The following is a 21,663-nucleotide window of genomic DNA, read 5'->3' as shown; positions in this document are numbered from 1 at the left end:
TGCAGGGAGGGGGCCCAAGGCTCAATGCATGATGATGACTGCCCAGTAAGAAATGTGGCTGGGCAGTGAGGCGGAGAGCTCATACCCTTGGTGGCGACCAGCAGGGAGCCCCTCGCTACGTGGAGGGTTCCACCTCTTGCTTCTGTTTGGAAATGAGCTGCGCTTCCTTTAGAGACAGGTATACCTCTTCCTGAGGATCATAGTAGTAGAACTTTCGGATATAAGAGATCAGAGGTCTGTGAAAAACAAATGAGGGATATACACAAAAGGTTTTTATGCAAAATATAAAAGAAGTAACTCCTTTGTTCAACTCTTCTTCATTCCCTACATGGTAGAGACCTAACACAATTCCCATTTTCTCAGTTATTATAGTTCTGTCTTCCTTACCCTTACCATTTCTACTCTATTCTTCACAGAGACTGCAGAAGGGAGGCTGACACACACACCTTCCTCCCTCTGGCTGCAATATGACAGTTCTAAAGTTAGGTGCTAAGACACAAGAAATGTGAAAGAATGATGTCTGCAAATATTTTATGCCAGACTCTGCCTGTGAAGGTAGCTTGCAGGCCTCACTGACATTTGTTACCTCCCCACAACCCCCTTACTCATTCCTGTCCCAACCCTAAGAACCCCATTGTACTTAGGCAGTGGGAGATCTGGGATGTGATCTATCCTGACGAGCTGTCGTATCCGGAATCTGCAAAGGTGCTGGAGGGATTTGACATTGCTGAATCGGGACACTGGATAGAGCAGCTGGACAGGAGTTGGTGGCAGTCCTTCAAGAAAGAAAACAAAGAAAAATATTCAGAGAAACAATGGAGCTAACTACCATTTCTTGTATGAAGAGAACCTAGGGAGGGGAAATGGGACTTCTTTATGGTTCATATATGTATTCTGTGCAAAAGCCCCTCCGCAAAGGGCTGTTGATTTCCATTTCCAGAAGAACCACCACCACCTTCACACTTAAGGAAGTCTATTCTCTGCCAAAGGCCTCCTTACCATCACTTTTGTGTGTGTGAGTGGTTTTTTTTTTTTTTGAGACAGAGTTTCGCTTTTTTTTTTTTTTTTTTTTGTGAGACAGAGTCTCACTCTGTCACCCAGGCTGGAGTGCAGTGGCCGGATCTCAGCTCACTGCAAGCTCCGTCTCCCGGGTTTACGCCATTCTCCTGCCTCAGCCTCCCGAGTAGCTGGGACTACAGGCGCCCGCCACCTCGCCCAGCTAGTTTTTTTGGTATTATTTTTAGTAGAGACGGGGTTTCACCGTGTTAGCCAGGATGGTCTCGATCTCCTGACCTCGTGATCTGCCCGTCTCGGCCTCCCAAAGTGCTGGGATTAAGTGCTGGGATTACAGGCTTGAGCCACCGCGCCCGGCCTGAGAGTTTTGCTCTTTTTGCCCAGGCTGGAGTGCAATGGCGCGATCTCGGCTCACCGCAACCTCCGCCTCCCGGGTTCAAGCGATTCTCCTGCCTCAGCCTCCCGAGTAGCTGGGATTACAGGCATGTGCCACCACCCCGGCTAATTTTGTATTTTTAGTAGAGATGGGGTTTCTCCATGTTGGTCAGGCTGGTCTTGAACTCCCGACCTCAGGTGATCCACCTGCCTTGGCCTCCCAAAGTGCTGGGATTACAAGCGTGAGCCACTGCGCCCGGCCTGGTTTTTTTTTTTTTTTTTTTTGGAGACAGGGTCTCGTTCTGTCACCCAGGCTGGAGTGCAGTGGCCCAATCTCAGCTCACTGCAGCCTTGACCTCCCAGACTCAAGAAATCCTCCTGCCTCAGCCTCCTGAGTAGCTGGGACCACAGGTGCATGCCACTGTACCCAGCTAATTTTTGTATTTTTAGTAGAGACGGGGGTTCCCTGTGTTGCCCAGGCTAGTCTCAAACTCCTGGGCTCAAGCAATCCACCTGCCTCGGCCTCCCAAAGTGCTAGAATTATAGGCGTGAGCCACTGTGCCTGGCTCCTAGCATCACTCATAACAGCTGAGAGTCCTGCTCCTTGGAGTAGTCCAATGATGCCAAACTAGAGACACTGCTTGACCCAAGTGGCCAGTCCCAGGCCTGAGGCTCTTGGGAAGGCCAAGAATCAAAAGGATCCCTGCTGGGAATGGGAGATACTTGTTGGACACATCTACTAGTATCCTGAGAGTGAGGACTCAGAAAAGCCGTTCAGAGGAGTCCCCACCAAATTCCAACTGGTTCAGCAGAGAGGCTGGTAAGTAGAAGGTAACAGCTGGGATCAAAGTTGACAAGCCTATTATTCCCGCTATTACTTCAAGCCAGGACAATCAGGTTTAACCCCTCTTATACTCACCATCCACAACCCCCACTTCCTGCTTCTGAAATTTTAGGCCAGGAAACCAAAAAAAGATGATGCTTTTAAAAGAACAACCACCACAATAACTTGGGCAAGCTGGGTTTAGTACTACTCAGTGCAAACCTGCCTGCTGATTGATGCCAAATAGACTCAATGGGAGTACCACCTCCTTATGTATTAGCAGGCTATGTGCTGGGGAATCCCACCCCAAAAAGGGCCCCACGCCACAGCACAGAGACATCCAGAATGGCAGGAACACCGGGGTTCAAGGGAACTAAGAATATTTTGTTTTCTTTTTTTTTTTTTTTTTTGAGACGGAGTCTCACTCTGTAGCCCAGGCTGGAGTGCAGTGGCCGGATCTCAGCTCACTGCAAGCTCCGCCTCCCGGGTTCACGCCATTCTCCGGCCTCAGCCTCCCAAGTAGCTGGGACTACAGGCGCCTGACACCTCGCCCGGCTAGTTTTTTGTATTTCTTAGTAGAGACGGGGTTTCACCGTGTTAGCCAGGATGGTCTCGATCTCCTGACCTCGTGATCCACCCGTCTCGGCCTCCCAAAGTGCTGGGATTACAGGCTTGAGCCACCGCGCCCGGCCAGAATATTTTGTTTTCAATAAACAAAGGGGCTATGGAAGGTAAACAAGATTCTTTGAGAAAGAATCTGAGTTGTAAAACCTGTCAAAGAATTCTCAGCCATTGTCATATCAAAAGACATTCTGTAGACAATTCTGTAGACACAACTGATTGGAAAATAAAATATCTACTATTATTGGGGTTTAAGTTCAAACAGGTTTTTTGTTTATTTGTTTGTTTAAGACGGCATCTTGCCCTTGTCGCCCAGGCTGGAGTGCAGTGGCGTGATTTCGGCTCACTGCAAGCTCCAACTCCTAGGTTCAAGCGATTCTCCTGCCTTAGCCTCCCGAGTAGCTGGGATTACAGGTGCCCACCAACATGCCCAGCTAATATTTGTATTTTTAGTAGAGACGGGGTTTCACCATGTTGGCTAGGTTGGTCTCGAACTCCTGACCTCGGGTGATCCACCTGCCTCAGCCTCCCAAAGTGCTGGGATTACAGGTGTGAGCCACCATGCCCGGCCCAGATAGTTTTAAAATTTTGTTTGAAGGCATGGAAACAAAACAAATGAAAGCTTGCACACTGCATCCCAAAGCTTTTTCATGATCACTGACAACAGACTTTCTGGGGGGAAAAAAGAAATCAAAATATATTATTTTATTGTTACTGCGCAAGTAAGCTCATCTTAAAAACATACTCAGGCTAGGTGCAGTGGCACATGCCTGTAATCCTAGTACTTTGGGAGACCAAGGAGGAAAGATCACTTGAGGCCAGGAACTCGAGGCTACAGTGAGCCAAGATTGCACTGCTGCACTCCAGCCTGGGTAACAGAGCATGACCCTGTCTCTAAAAAAAAATAATAGTAATAATGATAACTTATTTAGTCTTTAAAACTATACTTTGAGGCAAACACCACCATCCCCATTTCACATATAAAGAAACTGAGGCCCACTGAGCTTAGAGAACTTGCTGTGGCATGGAGCCAATAAAGTCGGCCTGCCTTGAACACCTGCCCTAAGGAAGAATTATCGGTGGCTCTACCATAGCTGAGGAACCTCTCAGCAGGGTTCTCCAGGAGGGTCTCTAGAGTGCCTACACGTCTGCCCATCTAACAAGGAGGTTGTCCAGGACACAGCACTCTGGTTCATGACCAGCCTCTCCTAGTCCTCTGCCTGGCACTCCCACCCCTTCAAAACTAAGTCTTGTATTTTGAAGCCCTACTGCTCTCCTCCAGCCACATGGTTGGTCCTCTCAATTAAAAGAAAAGAAAAAGAACTCATACGTGAATTTTTCCTTGAATATATTTAACTCAAGCGGTTTTAAGAAATAATTTTGGGTTCAAATGCCTCTTTGAATTTGTCCTGTCCCGCACTGGTATTTATATATTCTTTAGTAAATTAAACTATGGCAAACAGAAAGCTTTGGGGGGTTGGCTGTAATACTGGTAAACTCAACATGATGTTTCAGAGATAAAAGTAATTTATATATCTAATAATTTATTCCCAAAGATAACACTGTGCTGAAAGAGATCAGGATAATATACAACATACAATTATCTGATTGTTTGCCTACTTAAATTTTAATGACCACATATACTTGCCTATTTAATCATATTACTTGTAGCCTTTAGGTTTACAAATAGCAATTTGAAACCTGTTAATTTTCTGATATTCTCTGGTGTTTATCTGACCATTTACTGTTTGCCCACAAGCGCAGAAAACGATTAAAACTCTCACATTTAAAGCATGCTAACAGAAGCAGTTAAAAATAGAAAGAATCCAGGATAAGACCCAACTGGGGTTAAAAGAGTAAGGGTAAAGTCAAACATTAATCATCAGTAACTTTCTTCCAGTCCTCATGGGCACAAACCTAGTCTGTAGCCATGCACTATTTTTCATTTGTCTCAACAAAGACCATGTTAGGGGTAAGAAATCTCTTCCAGGTATAAACACCCAAACACCCACGTCTTTCTGCCACACCAAAGGTTTTTCTGTCCCCTGAAGACAGAATCAGATCAGGAATCACATCTGTTTCACATTCCAAGTCTCATTTTCTTAACAGTATAAGTAAAAATAGAATAAACTAGGGAGTCTAGTTGACTTATATATAATCCTTCAAAAAGAAAAAAATAAGCACAAGGGCAATAGTAAAAGGCGGCCCAGTGCGGTGGCTCACGCCTGTAATCCCAGCACTTTGGGAGGCTGAGGTGGGAGGATTGCTTGAGCCCATGAGTTCAAGATTGGCCTGGGCAACATAGGGAGACCTTACCTCTACAAAAATTAAAATTAAAAAAATTAGCCAGGCATGGTGGTGCACACCTGTGGTCCCAGCTACTCAGGAGGCTGAAGTGGGAGGACTGCTTGAGCCCAGGAGGCTGAGGCTGCAGTGAGCTATGATTGCACCACTGCGCTCCCGCCTGGGTTATGGAGTAAGACCTTGTCTACAAAAAAGATATTTAGCTAACAGTGAAGTACTGTTTTTTAATATCCCACTCCTTTCTTCAGCTTGAAACAGCTTAAGAAAAACTAAACAATAGTTTAGTTTAGTGGGAGCAGGGGTGAGAGGGCAGAAGATTCACTTTTCCTTATATTCCCTTGGGTACTATTTGACCTTTTTATCACATACATGTTATTTCAAAATTTGAAAAGAAATACATGTTATAACTAAAAAATGAGTTATGCAAGGTTACAGGATATAAGATGAATATGCAAAAAGCAATTAAATTTCTATATTCTAGCTATAAAAAATCCAAAATTCAAAAATAATTAAAATTAAGAAAGCAATTTACAATAGGATCAAAAACAAATGCTAAAAAATAAATTTAACAGAAGAAGTACAAAATTTATATTATGAAAAAATACGGGCCAGGCACAGTGGCTCATACCTATAATTCCAGCACTTTGGGAGGCGGAGACAGGTGGATGGCTTGAGCCAAAGGGTTAGAGACCAGCCTGGGCAACGTGGTGAGACCACATCTCTACTAAAAATATAAAGATTAGCCGAGCATGGTTGTGTGCGCCTATAGTCCCAGCTACACAGGAGGCTGAAGTGGAGGGCAGATTGAGCCAGGGAGGTAGAGGTTGTAGTGAGCCATGATGGCACCACTGCACACCAGACTGGATGATAGTGGGACAAAAAAAAAAGACTGAAAGACAGAAAGAAAGATAAGGAAGGAAGGAAGGAAGGAAGGAAGGAAGGAAGGAAGGAAGGACAAACAAAAGAAAAAATACAAAACATTGTTCAGAGTTTTAAAAAGACCTAAATAAGCAGAAAGACAGCCTATGTCCATGGATCAGAAGACTTAATATTGTTGACATGTCAATACTCCCCAAATTGATGTACAGACTCAACTCCACACTCTTGCCAACACCAGGGTATTAAAATCTCAGTAGGCTTCTTTGCAGAAATTGACAATCTGATCCTAAAATTCATATGGAAATGCAAGAAATCCAAAATAGCCAAAACCATCTTGAAAAACAACAAAGTTGGAAGACTCACACTTTTCCATCTCAAAACTTACTACAAAACTATAGGAATCAAGACAGTAATGGCATAAGGATGGACATACAGCTCAATGGAATAGAACTGAGTCTGGAAATTAACCTTCACAGTTACAATCAACTGATTTCAACAAGGATGCCAAGACAATTCAATGGGGAAAGAATATCTTTTCAAAAAATGGTGCTAGAACTGAATAAAAAGAGTAAAGTTGGACTCCTTTCTCATGCCATACACAAAAATTCAAGGCTGGGTACAGTGGCTCACACCTGTAATCCCAGCTCTTTGGGCGGCTGAGGTGGGAGGATCACTTGAGGCCAGGAGGCAGAGGTTGCGGTGAGCCAAGATTGTGCCACTGCACTCCAGCCTGGGTGACAGAGAAAGAGTCTCTCTCCCTCTCTCTCTCTCTCTCTCTCTCTCTCTATATATATATATATATATATATATATACACACACACACCAAACAAAAAAAAAAAAGAAAAAACAAAAATTAACTCAAAATGGATAGTAGACCTAATGTAAAAGCTAAAAGTTTAAGTCTCCTAGAAGAAAATATAGGCATTAAGCTCCATTGCCTTTGGTTAGGCAAACTTTTCTAAATATAACAAGCAAAAAAAAAAAAAAAAAAAAAAAACAGGTAAGTAAGAATAGGAACTCATCAAAATCCTTCATGCTTCAAAGAATACCATCAAGAAAGTAAAAAGACAACCCACAGAATGGGAGAAAATATTTGTAAATCACATCTGACAAGGGACTTGTATCTAGAATATATAAAGAACTTTATTTATCTATTTATCTATTTTGAGATAAAATAAAAGCTGGAGTGCAGTGGCGTGATCTTGGCTCACTGCAACCTCCACCTCCTGGGCTCAAGCAATCTTCCCATCTCAGTCTTCCAAGTAGCTGGGACGACAGGCATGCACCACCACACTGGGCTAAGTTTTAAATTTTTTGTAGAGACAGTGTCTCCCTGTCTTGCCCAGGCAGGTCTTGAGCTCCTGGGCTCAAGCAATCCTCTTGCCCTGGCCTCCCTAAGTACTGGGCTTATAGGCACCATCCCCAGCCTGTGAAGAACTCATAACTCAATAAGAAGACAAACAGCTCAATTACAAAATGAGCAAAGGATGTGAAGAGACACACAGTAGCCAATAAGCAGATGAAAAGATGTTAACATCATTAGTCATTAGGGCAATGCAAATCAAAACCACAATGAAATACCACTTCATACTCACTAGGATGGCTATATTCAAAAAGATGGACAATAACAAAGTCTTGGGTGCAGTTGTTTTGGGAGTCTGGCATGGGGTTAAACATGGGATTACCATGTGACCCAGCAATTTCATGCCTAGGAATATATCCAAGAGAAGTGAAAAGATATTCACATAAACAGCTGTACATGAATGTTCAAAGCAGCATTATTTATCTCATAATAGCCAAAAAGTGCAAACGACCTAAAGAATGGAGAAACAAAATGTGGTATATCCAGAGTGGAATGTTACTCAGTCATAAAAAGGAATGCAGTGCTGACACATGCTATGACACTGGTGAACTTTGAAAACATTATGCTAAGTAAAAGAAACAAGACATAAAAATATTGTATGATTCCATTTATGTGAAATGTACCAAATAGTCAAATCCATAGAAACGGAAAACAGATCAGTGGTTGGTAGGGGCCAGGAGGTAGAGGGAATAGGGAGTAACTGCTAATAGTCTGAGGTTTTCATTTTGGTGTGATGAAAACATTCTAAAATCGATTGTGGTGATTGTTGTACAACTCTGTGAATATACTAAAAACCACTGAATTGCACAGTATTTTTTCTCTTTCTTGAGACACAGTCTTGTTCTGTTGCCCAGGATGAAGTGCAGTGGTGTGTTCTCAGCTCACTGCAACCTCTGCCTCCTGGGTTCAAGCAATTCTCCTGCGTTGGCCTCCTGAGTAGCTGGAACTGGGACTGCAGGTGCTCACCACCGCTCCTAGCTAATTTATGGTTTTTTTTTTTTTTTTTTTTTGAGACGGAGTCTCGCTCTGTCGCCCAGGCTGGGGTGCAGTGGCCAGATCTCAGCTCACTGCAAGCTCCGCCTCCCGGGTTCCCGCCATTCTCCTGCCTCAGCCTCCCGAGTAGCTGGGACCACAGGCGCCGCCACCTCGCCCGGCTAATTTTTTTTGTGTGTTTTTAGCAGAGACGGGGTTTCGCCGTGTTAGCCAGGATGGTCTCGATCTCCTGACCTTGTGATCCGCCCGTCTCGGCCTCCCAAAGTGCTGGGATTACAGGCTTGAGCCACCGCGCCCGGCCTTTTTTTTTTTTTTTTTAAATCAAGATGGGGTTTCGTGCCATGTTGCCCAGGCTGGACTTGAACCCTTAGGCTCAAGCAATCTACCTTCCTTGGCTTTGAATGACACATTTTAGATGGGTGAATTGCATGTTATGTGAATTATATCTCAATAAAATTGTTAGATAAAAGAAAGGAAGGAAGGGAGGGAGAGAGGGAAAAAGAAATACCCCAACATGAAGAGCCTTCTGCTGGCCAAAGGTGAGACAATACGAGCTTCAATAATTGTAACTGTAATGAATTAAAAGCCAGTAAGTGGGCCAGGCACAGTGGTTCACACCTATGCCTATAATCCTAGCACTGTGGGAGGCCGAGGCAGCTGGATCACCTGAGTTCAAGACCAGCCTGGCCAACATAGCGAAACCCCATCTCTACTAAAAATACAAAAAAATTAGCCAGGCGTGGTGGCACGTGCCTGTAATCTCAGCTACATGGGAGGGTGGGGCAGGAGAATCACTCGAACCCGGGAGTTGGAGGTTGCAGTGAGCTGAGATCGTGCCACTGCACTCTAGCCTGGGTGACAGAGCGAGACTCTGTCTCAAAAAAAAAAAAAGAAAGCAAGCCATTAAGTATGTTTAATTCCATGAATTTTATATATATTTATATAAAATATATATATACATATTTTTGAGACACAGTGTCTCTCTGTCACCCAGGCTAGAGTACAGTGGCGCGATCTTGGCTCACTGCAACCTATGACTCCTGAGTTCAAGCGATTCTTCTGCCCCTGCCTCCCAAGCAGCTGGGATTACAGGCACATGCCACCATGCCCAGCTAATTTTTTATATTTTTAGTAGAGACAAGGTTTTGCCATATTGGCCAGGCTGGTCTCCAACTCCTGACCTCAGGTGATCCAACTGCCTTGGCCTCCCAAAGTGTTGGATTACAGGCGTGAGTCACTGCACCTCGCTGAATTAATCACATATATATATATATGATTAAAAAAATATATATATATATATATTTTTTTTTGAGACCGAGTCTTGCTCTGTTGCCCAGGCTGGAGTGCAGTGGCATGATCTCAGCTCACTGCAAGCTCTGCCTCCCGGGTTCACGCCATTCTCCTGCCTCGGCCTCCCGAGTAGCTGGGACAACAGGCGCCTGCCACCAGGTCCGGCTAATTTTTTGTATTTTTAGTAAAGACTGGGTTTCATTGTGTTAGCCAGGATAGTCTCAATCTCCTGACCTCATGATCCACCCGCCTCAGCCTCCCAAAGGGCTGGGATTACAGCGTGAGCCACCGCGCCCGGCCATTAATTATAATTTTTTAAATGATCACCTTCAAAGGATGATAGGGAACCAATTCATTATCTTGAAAATTAGTAAATAAAGAAAAAGAATCAAGCATTTATCCTGCTTTTTCTATATGAATTTGGTAAATAATAGTTGAGGAGAAATGTCTCTAAAAAACTATTCCATCTAATAAATAAAAAGTGATAAAATCAGAGTATCATGATTTTGCAACTCCCAATGAACAGCTGCTAAGATCACAAAAAGAGACACAACCAGACATCATGTGTTTCCTATGGGCATGCCAAATACTGCCTATATAATCTTGCTAAAAGGATCAAGCCTCAGTTTTTTTGTTTGTTTTTGAGATACAGTCTCATTCTGTCGCCCAGGCTAGAGTGCAGTGGCATGAACATAGCTCAGTGTGGCTTTGACATCATGAACTCAAGCGATTACCCTGCCTCAGCCTCCTGGCTTTTTTTTTTTTTTTTTGAGACACAGCCTCCCTGTTTCACCCAGGCTGGAGTGCTGTGGCGCAATCTTGGCTCATTGCAATCTCCGCCTCCTGGGTTCAGGCAATTCTCCTGCCTCAACCTTCCAAGTAGCTGGGATTACAAGTATGGGTCACCATGCCTGGCTAATTTTTATATTTTTAGTAGAGACGGGGTTTCTCCACGTTGGCCAGGCTGGTCTCAAACTCTTGACCTCAGGTGATCCACCTGCCTCGGCCTCCCAAAGTGCTGGGATTACAGGCCTGAGCCACCGCGCCTAGCCTCGGCTAATTTTTAATTTATTTTTTTGGTAAAGACAGGGTCTTACCATGTTGCCCAGGCAGGTCTTGAACTCCTGGGTTTAAGCGATCCTCCTGCCTCACCTCCCAAAGTGCTGGGATTTTAGGCATGAACTACTATTATATGTTCAGCCAAGCCTGAGTTTGAATCAGACACCTGCTAATTTGTAAGAAATACAGAAGACAGGACAACATGCTAAACTCCAACAAGAGTATGTAATTAGTAAAATCCAGGGAAATTCTCCAGGTCAAACAGCCCAATTATTCAGTAAGTAAATTGTAAGGAAATGAAAGAAAAATCCAAGAATAAGAGATTTAAAAGATATGAATTTTTTTTTTTTTTGAGACGGAGTCTCGCTCTGTCCCCCGGGCTGGAGTGCAGTGGCGGGATCTCGGCTCACTGCAAGCTCCACCTCCCGGGTTTACGCCATTCTCCTGCCTCAGCCTCCCAAGTAGCTGGGACTACAGGCGCCCGCCACCTTGCCCGGCTAGTTTTTTGTATTTTTTAGTAGAGACGGGGTTTCACCGGGTTAGCCAGGATGGTCTCGATCTCCTGACCTCGTGATCCGCCCATCTCGGCCTCCCGATATGAAAATTTTTTTAAATGAGCAACATCAAACTATAGTGCTCAGGGATACACATTTGGGTGATAAAAGCATTCATGGAAAAATGAAAGGAAGTGATTATTATAAAGACAGTTGTAGAGATTAGTATGGGGAACACAGAAGGATTTCTGGAGCGTCTGGAAAAGTTTTGGTTCCTTTGCCTGAGTGCTATTCATCTTATAATAATATTAAACCAGCCGGGCACTGTGGCTCACGCCTGTAATCCCAGCACTTTGGGAGGCCGAGACGGGTGGATCACGAGGTCAGGAGATTGAGACCATCCTGGCTAACACGGTGAAACCCCGTCTTTACTAAAAAATACAAAAAACGGCCGGACGCGGTGGCTCAAGCCTGTAATCCCAGCACTTTGGGAGGCCGAGACGGGCGGATCACGAGGTCACAAGATCAAGACCATCCTGGCTAACATGGTGAAACCTCGTCTCTACTAAAAAATACAAAAAACTAGCCGGGCGAGGTGGCGGGCGCCTGTAGTCCCAGCTACTCCGGAGGCTGAGGCAGCAGAATGGCGTGAACCCGGGAGGCGGAGCTTGCAGTGAGCTGAGATCCGGCCACTGCACTCCAGCCTGGGCGACAGAGCGAGACTCCGTCTCAAAAAAAAAAAAAAAAAAAAAAAAATACAAAAAACTAGCTGGGCGAGGTGGTGGGCGCCTGTAGTCCCAGCTACTCGAGAGGCTGAGGCAGGAGAATGGCGTGAACCCGGGAGGCGGAGCTTGCAGTGAGCCGAGATCGCACCACTGCACTCCAGCCTGGGCAACAAAGCGAGACTCCATCTCAAAAATAATAATAATAATAATAATAATAATATTAAACCATGCATATGATTTTTGTGGTTTTCTATTTTATTAAAAAAAAAAGAAAGAAAAGAAATTCAGATGAAGTAGTGCTGTCATGCCGCTCCCCCTCCGCAGCGAATCCAAATTGGGTGAGCCTTTGGATTCAATTACCATTTTACAGAAAATTCAGAGGACAGAGAAACATATTAAACAATGCCATGGAGATGCAATAGGTAAACTCCAGACAGAACAATATTTTAAATATATAAATTGCAAGAAAAAAAGGGAAAAAGAAATGGAGGAAGAAAACTACAAATTAAAAAAGAAGTGCTGCCGGGCCTGGTGGCTCACACCTGTAATCCCAGCACTTTGGGAGGCTGAGGCGGGTGGATCACAAGGTCAGCAGTTTGAGACCAGCCTGACCAACATGATGAAACCCCATCTCTACTAAAAATACAAAAAATTAGCTGGGCGTGGTGGCGGGCACCTGTAATCCCAGTGACTTGGGAGGCTGAGGCAGGAGAATGGCTTGAAACCGGAAGGCGGAGATTGCAGTGAGCCAAGATTGTGCCACTGCATTCTAGACTGGACAATAAAAGCAAAACTCCGTCTCAAAAAAAAAAAAAAAAAAAAGAGCTGGGTGCAGTGGCTCACGCCTGTAATCCCAGCACTTTGGGAGGCAGAGGCGGGTGGATCACGAAGTCAGGAGTTCAAGACCAGCCTGACCAACACGGTAAAACCCTGTCTCTACTAAAAATAAAAAAATTAAGGCCGGGCGCGGTGGCTCACTCCTGTAATCCCAGCACTTCGGGAGGCCGAGATGGGCGGATCACGAGGTCAGGAGATCGAGACCATCCTGGCTAACACGGTGAAACCCCGTCTCTACTGAAAATACAAAAAAAAAATTAGCCGGGTGCGGTGGTGGGCGCCTGTAGTCCCAGCACACGGGAGGCTGAGGCAGGAGAATGGCATGAACCCGGGAGGCGGAGCTTGCAGTGAGCCAAGATTGCACCACTGCACTCCAACCTGGGCGACAGAGCAAGACTCCGTCTCAAAAAAAAAAAAAAAAAAAAAAAAAATTAGCCAGGTGGTGCGTGCCTGTAATCCCAGCTACTCAGGAGGCTGAGGCAGGAGAATCGCTTGAACCCAGGAGGTGGCTGGTTGCAGTGAGCACCACTGCACTCCAGCCAGGGTGACAGAGGGAGACTCCATCTCAAAGAAAAAAAAAAAGAACCTGGGCATGGTGGTTCATGCCTGTAATCTCAACACTTTGGAAGGCTGAGGAGGGAAGATCACTTGAGCCCAGGAGTTTATGACCAGCCTGCGCAACATAGAAACACCTTGTCTCAACAAAAAAATTGAAAAATTAGCCAACCATGGTGGCCCATGACTGTAGTCCTAGCTACTCGGGAGGCTGAGGTGGAAGGATCACTTGAGCCTGGGAGGCCAAGGCATGACTGCACTACTATACTCCAGCCTGAGTGACAGAGACCCTGTCTCAAAACAAAACAAAACAAAAGTATATTTAAAAACAAAACACTAGGCCGGGCGCGGTGGCTCAAGCCTGTAATCCCAGCACTTTGGGAGGCCGAGACGGGCGGATCACGAGGTCAGGAGATCGAGACCATCCTGGCTAACACGGTGAAACCCCGTCTCTACTAAAAAATACAAAAAACTAGCCGGGCGCGGTGGCGGGCGCCTGTAGTCCCAACTACTCGGGAGGCTGAGGCAGGAGAATGGCGTGAACCCGGGAGGCGGAGCTTGCAGTGAGCTGAGATCCGGCCACTGCACTCCAGCCTGGGCAGCAGAGCGAGACTCCGTCTCAAAAAAAAAAAAAAAAAAAAAAAAAAAAAAACAACAACAAAACAAAACACTAGTATGCAATGAAGAAGTGGACAGGTATACAAACAGGGCAGGAGTGGCCATGGGCTGATGGTTGCTGGGGCTGGGTGATGGATACATAGGGTTTATTACATCATTCTGCATACCAAGCAAATAAACATAAAGAAGGTAATAATCCAGGAATAAGTCTAGTTTGCAAATACACTCAAGGGAGTCTTACAGTGTTGCTGGAGGGGGTCATGCAGCCAGAGCAAGGAGGGGAGCCCAATCAGTGGCATGACCCTGTATCTATAAAATAAGGACAAACCACTTACTGGGGAGATGCCCAGGGACACTGGTCACAAATCCCCAGGAAAGGACTCCTGGCTTCCTTCTTTCACAAGCATAAGTGTAATAATCTCTTCTTAGTATGCCTAATACCTCATCAGCAAATGTTTGAGTGTTCTAATATACAAAATAATATAGAGCAGGCTGGGCACGGTGGCTCACCCCTGTAATCCCAGCACTTTGGGAGGCCGAGGCGGGTGGATCACCTAAGGTCAGGAGTTCAAGACCAGCCTGACCAACACGGTGAAACCCCATCTCTAAAAAATACAAAAAATTAGCCGGGCGTGATGGTGGGTGCCTGTAATTCCAGCTACTCAGGAGAATTGCTTGAACCCAGGAGGCAGAGTTTGTGGTGAGCCGAGATTGCGCCACTGCACTCCAGCCTGGGCACTACAAAGCAAGACTCCATCTCAAAATAATATAGAGCAAAGGAAAGACAGTTCTTGCTCTGGATGACCTGGCAATCAGATAGGTAAGATAAAATAACGACAAAGGGCATCTCAAAGGATATCACAAGGATATCTGAGGGGCCACCCGGAGTATCATTCAACACATATATCTTGAGTACCACCTTTATAGGGCCAGGAGAACACCAGAGATACCACCTTAAACACTTCCTATGCACCTACATCTTAGAGACCACTGAGAAAAGTAACATCTGTTGAGTGCTTACTCTGTGTCAGGCATTGTCTTAAATATTTTACATGAGTTAATTCTTGCATTCCTCTAAACAACCCTATAAGTTATGTACTATAATCATCCCCATTTTACTGTTGAGGAAACTGAGGCAAGAGAGGTTCAGTTCATGCCTAAGATCACAGAGCTAATAACTGGCAGGACCTGGGGTAGCACTCGGTGCTCTGGATCCAGAACCCGTACTTTTTAACCACTATGGTATATAGCAATGGTTCCCAACTGGGTATGATTTTGGCCCCCAGGGACATATGGAGACATAATGTGATTGTCACAGCTTTGTTGTTTTTTTTTTTTTTTGAGACGGAGTCTCGCTCTGTCACCCAGGCTGGAGTGCAGTGGCCGGACCTCAGCTCACTGCAAGCCCCGCCTCCCAGGTTCAAGCCATTCTCCTGCCTCAGCCTCCCGAGTAGCTGGGATTACAGGCGCCCGCCACCTCGCCCGGCTAGTTTTTTGTATTTCTTAATAGAGACGAGGTTTCACCGTGTTAGCCAGGATGGTCTCGATCTCCTGACCTTGTGATCCGCCCGTCTCGGCCTCCCAAAGTGCTGGGATTACAGGCTTGAGCCACCGCGCCCGGCCTGATTGTCACAGCTTTGCGGGGGCGGGTGAGTGCTCCTGGTATTTAGTGGGCAAAAGTTAGGGCTTCCTCCAATACACAGGACAGACCCCACAACAAAAAACTGTCCAGCCTAAAATGTCAATAATGCTGAGCTGAGAAACTCTGATAAACAGGGAAGACATGTCACTGAACAAGTAATTATAAACTTAACAAGCGTTACAAAAGAGGAAGTAACCAATTTCCTTAAAAAGCTGTCCAATTCGGCCGGGTGCGGTGGCTCACGCCTGTAATCCCAGCACTTTGGGAGACCAAGGCAGGCGGACCATGAGGTCAAGAGTTCAAGACCAGCCTGGCCAACATGGTGAAACCCCGTCTCTACTAAAAATACAAAAATTAGCTGGGCATGGTGGCAGGTGCCTATACCATCCGAGTACGGGAGGCTGAGGAAGGAGAAACGTTTGAACTTGGGAGGTGGAGGAGGTTGCAGTGAGCCGAGATCATGCCACTACACTCCAGCCTGGGTGACTGGGGGAGACTCCATCTCAAAACAAACAAAAAAGATCTGTCCAACTCAAAGCGTGTTTTTTTTTTGTTTTTGTTTTTGTTTAAGATAGGGTCTCACTCTGTCACTTAGGCTGGAGTGCCGTGGCGCAATCACAGCTCACTGCAGCCTTGACCTACCAGGCCTAAAAGATCCTCCCACCTCAGCCTCCCAAGCAGCTGGGACCAAAGGCGCATACCACCACGTGTGGCTAGGTGTTTTTGTTTTGTTTTGTTTTTGTAGAGATGAGGTCTCTCTTTATTATCCAGGCTAGTCTAGAACTCCTGGGCTCAAACAATCCTTCTACCTCTACCTCCCACAAGTGCTGGGATTACAGATGTGAGCCAACAAGTCTGATCAAAGTATGATTTTTTAAAGACATTTTTTGTTCATGAACTTTACAGATGAAGATTCTCTCAATTAAAAAGGGTATGTTTGCTTTTAGCCTGGCTCTAATAGGATCAGAGGTTTTGTGTGAAATCAGTCACACTCTCACTGCTGTCTGGTGTTAGGGGTTTAGTTTTTTTTGTTTTTGTTTTTGTTTTTGTTTTGAGATAGTCTCTGGAGTGCAGCGGCGTGACTTGGCTCACTGCAACCTCCACCTCCCAGGTTCAAGCAATTCTCCTGGCCTTAGCCTCCTGAGTAGCTGGGATTACAGGCGCCTGCCACCACGCCCAGCTAACTTTCGTATTTTTAGTAGACACGGGGTTTCACCATATTGGCCAGGCTGGTCTCAAACTCCTGACCTCGTGATCCAGCCACCTCGGCCTCCCAAAGTGCTGGGACTACAGGTGTGAGCCACTGCGCCCAGCAGGGGTTTAGTTTATAATTGTGAAATGGATGAGGCCAGACTGAGATGTAATCAGTGACCTCAGATCTGCTGGGACCAGGATTCAGTATTACAATAACCCCAAACTTCAAATTTAAAAAAAAATTATATATATATTTACATTTAAAAAAAAAAAAAAACAATGAGAAAGGATAAGGTCAAACCAAACTCAGGCACCATTATTTTACCAAGGGTTCCTCTCCCAGATGCTAATTATTCAATTTATTCTATTCTACTTAATTTATCTCTGTTCCTTATTTGTCACCACTCAGAACCTTCCCATTAGTCCTAGCTTTGCAACTCCTGTGATCCCTGGTATCCCTTTGACACCAGTCTTTTTTTTTTTTTTGAAATGGAGTCTCACTCCATAGCCCAAGCTGGAGTGCAGTGGCATGATCTTGGCTCACTGCAACCTCCAATTCCGGGGCTCAAGCAATTCTCATGTCTCAGCCTCCCAAGTAGCTAGGACTACAGGTGTGTGCCACCATGCCCAGCTAATTTTTTGTATTTTAGTAGAGATGGGATTTCACCATATTGCCCATGGTGGTCTTGAACTCCTGAGCTCAGGCGATCTGCCCACCTTGGCCTCCCAAAGTGCTGGGATTACAGGCATGAGGCACCATGCCCAGCCTGACACCAGTCTCAACACCTTCCTACTGCATCCAGCTCTGGGAACTGAGCCAGAAAAACCTGAGATCGCATCCTAGCTCTGCAACTCACTGGACCTCAGTTTCTTTTGCTTTTCCAAAAAGAAAAAAAAAAAAAGGAGACTGTACTATCCCCTCAAAGGATAACACTTGGTTAAATGGAATAACACCTGGCTCCTTGTAGGTGTTCAGTTTTCATCATTCCAAAGTTTGAACACACAGGATCCTTTCTGAATCGATCAAGTTAAAATCCTTGACGCAGACTAACAGAGCTCAACCTAAATGCTAATACCTACCTCCTTCCTCACCCCAATCCTCTCCTCTAATAAAGTCAAGCTTATATAATGCCTTCCCCTTTATGATAAGCAAAAGAGGGCAGCAAACAGTGGTAAAGGCTTTGTCTTCTTTGGCCCTATCCTTCAAAGTGAGGTCACTTAGGGTTGAGAGGCAACAACTCTGCTTTGCCCTCTCAACTTGATTACAATTTTAAGTCTACACAGATCTTTAACTGGAGCATTTGCACCCTCCTGCCCCCAATAAACATGGTTCTACCTTCTTCAGGTAGTTTCCATAAATGCCAGCAAACTTTCAATCTGATTACTACTACCTCTTCCAATAACAGACTGGTGGGAAATAAAGCCAAGGATTTGTAGTTGGGCCCAGGTTTGAATTCTGGCTTCAGCACTGATCAACTGAGTTAACTTTAGAGTACATAATCTAACTTTTGAGCCTCAGCCTCAGTTTCCTCACTGGCAAAATGAAGTCTTATGTATTATTTTATTTTTAAATTTATTTTATTTTATTTTTTTGGAGACAGAGTCTCCCTCTGTTGCCCAGGCTGAAATGCAATGGCGCAATCGTGGCTCACTGCAACCTCCACCTCCTAGGTTCAAGTGATTCTCCTGCTTCAGCCTGCTAAGTAGCTGGGACTACAGGCACCCGCCACCACGCCTGGCTAATTTTTGTATTTTTAGTAGAGGTGAGGTTTCACCATGTTGGACACATTATTATTATTATTATTATTATTATTATTATTATTATTTTTGAGACAGAGTCTTGCTTGGGGGCCCAGGCTAGAGTGTAGTAGCACAATCTCAGCTCACTGCAACCTCAGCCTCCTGGGTTTTAAGCGATTCTCCTGCCTCAGCCGCTGGAGTAGCTAGGATTACAGGCGTGTGCCACCACGCCTGGCAAATTTTGTATTTTTAGTAGAGGCAAGGTTTCACCACGTGGGTCAGGCTGGTCTCGGAACTCCTGACCTGAGGTGATCCACCCACCTCGGACTCCCAAAGTGCTGGGATTACACGCGTGAGCCACCGCGCCAGGCCATATTATTTTAATAGATTGATCTGTATTACCTAACTTTGAGGTTGTTGTAAAAATGTCAATATCTTTAAATAAAGAACCTGGCCAGTACCTGGCATCTAACAGGCACTCAATATTAACAGTGGCAAACACTATACACTCTAGCCCTTAATACAATGCTAAGAATCTTGGTTAAAATATCTGCAGACAGGGTACATTTGTAGAATGAAATAAGCTGTATCTGAGGAGTCCAATATTCCACGAAGTTTCTCAATATTCTACCAGTAGAGTGACGCTCCAGAGTCCAGAATACTCTCTGAGATTTTCCAGACTTACCCACAGGCAGAGCTGACTACCCTAATCTTGCTGGTCACCGCCACATGCTTTATACTGACTTGAACATGTGCTCTCACCTTTGTCTTCCTTCCTGTCCCCTCTTTGAGACTATGACTTCTCTGAAGGCAGAAATGTAGCTTATTTTTTATAATAAATTAAACAAACAAATGTTTGTTAAATAAAAACCCCCCAAAAAGCCAAAAACTTTAAAAACTGCTAAGCAGAGTCAACTCTTATATGGAAGGAATCTAACTTTTCCTTTTAAGCAAGTCAACTGCACAAGACCCAACTGTGTTGACAGCACTGAGGCAAAACTAAATGAAGTGAGAATTAATACAGTTCACACCCTGTCATGCCTGATTTAAATCACCAAGATTACAAGAAACATTCCTGTCACCTGGCTCAATCCTGTTTCTAGTCTTCTGCCTGAGGCTCCCCTGAGCTCCTACAGTTTAGACCAATTTCTTGGCATTCTGTTTAAGAATCTTAATTTGGGCCGGGCGCGGTGGCTCAAGCCTGTAATCCCAGCACTTTGGGAGGCCGAGACGGGCGGATCACGAGGTCAGGAGATCGAGACCATCCTGGCGAACACGGTGAAACCCCGTCTCTACTAAAAAATACAAAAAACTAGACGGGCGAGGTGGCGGGCGCCTGTAGTCCCAGCTACTCGGGAGGCTGAGGCAGGAGAATGGCATGAACCCGGGAGGCGGAGCTTGCAGTGAGCTGAGATCCGGCCACTGCACTCCAGCCTGGGCAACAGAGCGAGACTCCGTCTCAAAAAAACAACAACAACAACAAAAAAAACAAAAAACAAAAACAAGAATCTTAATTTGATTCAATGGTAAAGCATGAAGTTCTCATTTTAAATTGTTTATTTTTTTGTTTTGTTTTGTTTTTTTTTGAAAGAGTCTGGGCTCTGTCACCCAGGCTGGAGTGCAATGGCGCAATCTCAGCTCACTGCAACCTCCGCTTTCCCAGCTTCAAGCAATTCTCCCTCTTCAGCCTCCCGAGTAGCTGGGATTACAGGCACCCGCCACCACGTCTGGCTAATTTTTGTATTTTTAGTAGAAACAGGGTTTCACCATGTTGGCCAGGCTGTCTTGAACTCCTGACCTCAGGTGATCTGCCCTCCTCAGCCTCCCAAAGTGCTGGGATTACAGGTGTGAGCTACCACCCCATGCCTTTTCTTTTTGAGACAGGGTCTCACTGTGTCACCCAGGCTGGAGTGCAGTGGCTTAATCTTGGCTCATTGGAGCCTCTGCCTCCCAGGCTCAAGTGATCCTCCCACCTCAGCCTCCCAAGTAGCTGGGACTACAGATGCCCGGCATCACACCCAGCTAACTTTTGCGTATTTTGTAGAGATATGGTTTCACCATGTTGCCCAGCCTGGTCTTGAACTCCTGGACTTGAGCAATCTGCCCGTCTCAGCCTCCCAAAGTACTGGGATTATTACAGTGTGAGCCACCATGCCTGGCTTAAGTTGTTTGTGTCTTACAAGTTCCTCATATTAATGTCCTTGTCATTTTGTCTTACCAACACTATAAAGGCAGATTGCTCCAAAGAATCCCCTCTTGCCCTCCACAAACTATACAGACACCTCCCTAACTTAGTGGGCAGGAAGACTATACAATCACACCAGCAAGAATAGCAACTGCCCAGTGCTCCCAAATGGAGAGAGGTCTTGTATTCATCAATGGTAGGGACAGCAAGACACAAAACAAAGAATTTACTGTTCAGCAGCAAGTTTAGTACAACATGGGCAAACCCACAGCAGATACTTCCTAACAGAGCGCAATGTGCAATTGGATTTGGCCCTTGTTTTTTCTTTTTTTGGGGGAGACAGGGTTTTGTTCTATCACCCAGACTAGAGTGCAGTGGCACGATCACAGCTCAGTGCAGCCTTGACCTCCTGGGCTCAAGCGATCCTCCCATCTCAGCCTCCTAACTAGCTGGAACTACAGGCATGTACCACTATGTCTGGCTAATTTTTTAAAGAGATGGGGGTCTCAAATTCCTGGGCTCAAGCAATCCTCCCATGTTGGCCTCTCAAAGTGCTGGGATTACAGGCATGAGCCACCATGCCTAGCCAGACTGAGCCCTCCTGATACTCGCCCTGCCTTTCTGGTAAACATTCTCTTACCTTTCCCATTCCTATGGGTAGGACCTGAGAGCTCTCACCTTTCTCCTCCACTTATAAATGTTGACATGCCTAGATCAGGGACACCTCCAAATGTCAAATGTTCACATGATGCCTGGACATCAGAGGTGGAAGCAGTTTTCTCATTCACGTGGTCAGAGAAGCAAAGATTCTTCCTCAGTATGCTGAGAGATTAACGTACAAAGGCAGGGGATTAACCACAGGACCAGGAGTGGTGGCTACAACAGCCAGGGGAAAGAAGCTTAACCATGGCCTTTTGTGGGGGTGGTGTTTTTTGACACTAAACTGGATCA

The 21,663-nt window shown here is 45.3% G+C and overlaps 1 protein-coding gene across 6 annotated transcripts in view; it reads right to left on the bottom strand.

Annotated features, from left to right (window-relative positions):
- The window catches only part of SOCS7 (suppressor of cytokine signaling 7), a 58,718-nt gene that overhangs the window by 9,508 nt on the left and 27,547 nt on the right, over positions 1–21,663 (bottom strand). For all 6 annotated transcript variants that reach the window (XM_005583959.3, XM_005583957.5, XM_005583958.5 and 3 more), the window contains 2 exons: positions 641–776; positions 86–236 (listed from right to left, as the gene is read on the bottom strand). In XM_005583959.3, coding sequence (XP_005584016.2) covers positions 116–236; positions 641–776 — 257 coding nt within the window. In that variant the 3' untranslated portion in view covers positions 86–115. The remainder of the gene's footprint in view (positions 1–85; positions 237–640; positions 777–21,663) is intronic.

The sequence above is a fragment of the Macaca fascicularis genome, chromosome 16 (assembly GCF_037993035.2).
Source record: "Macaca fascicularis isolate 582-1 chromosome 16, T2T-MFA8v1.1".
NCBI lineage: Eukaryota > Metazoa > Chordata > Mammalia > Primates > Cercopithecidae > Macaca > Macaca fascicularis.
Note: the sequence above shows the minus strand (reverse complement) of the source record. Positions and strands in the feature narration are given on the sequence as shown.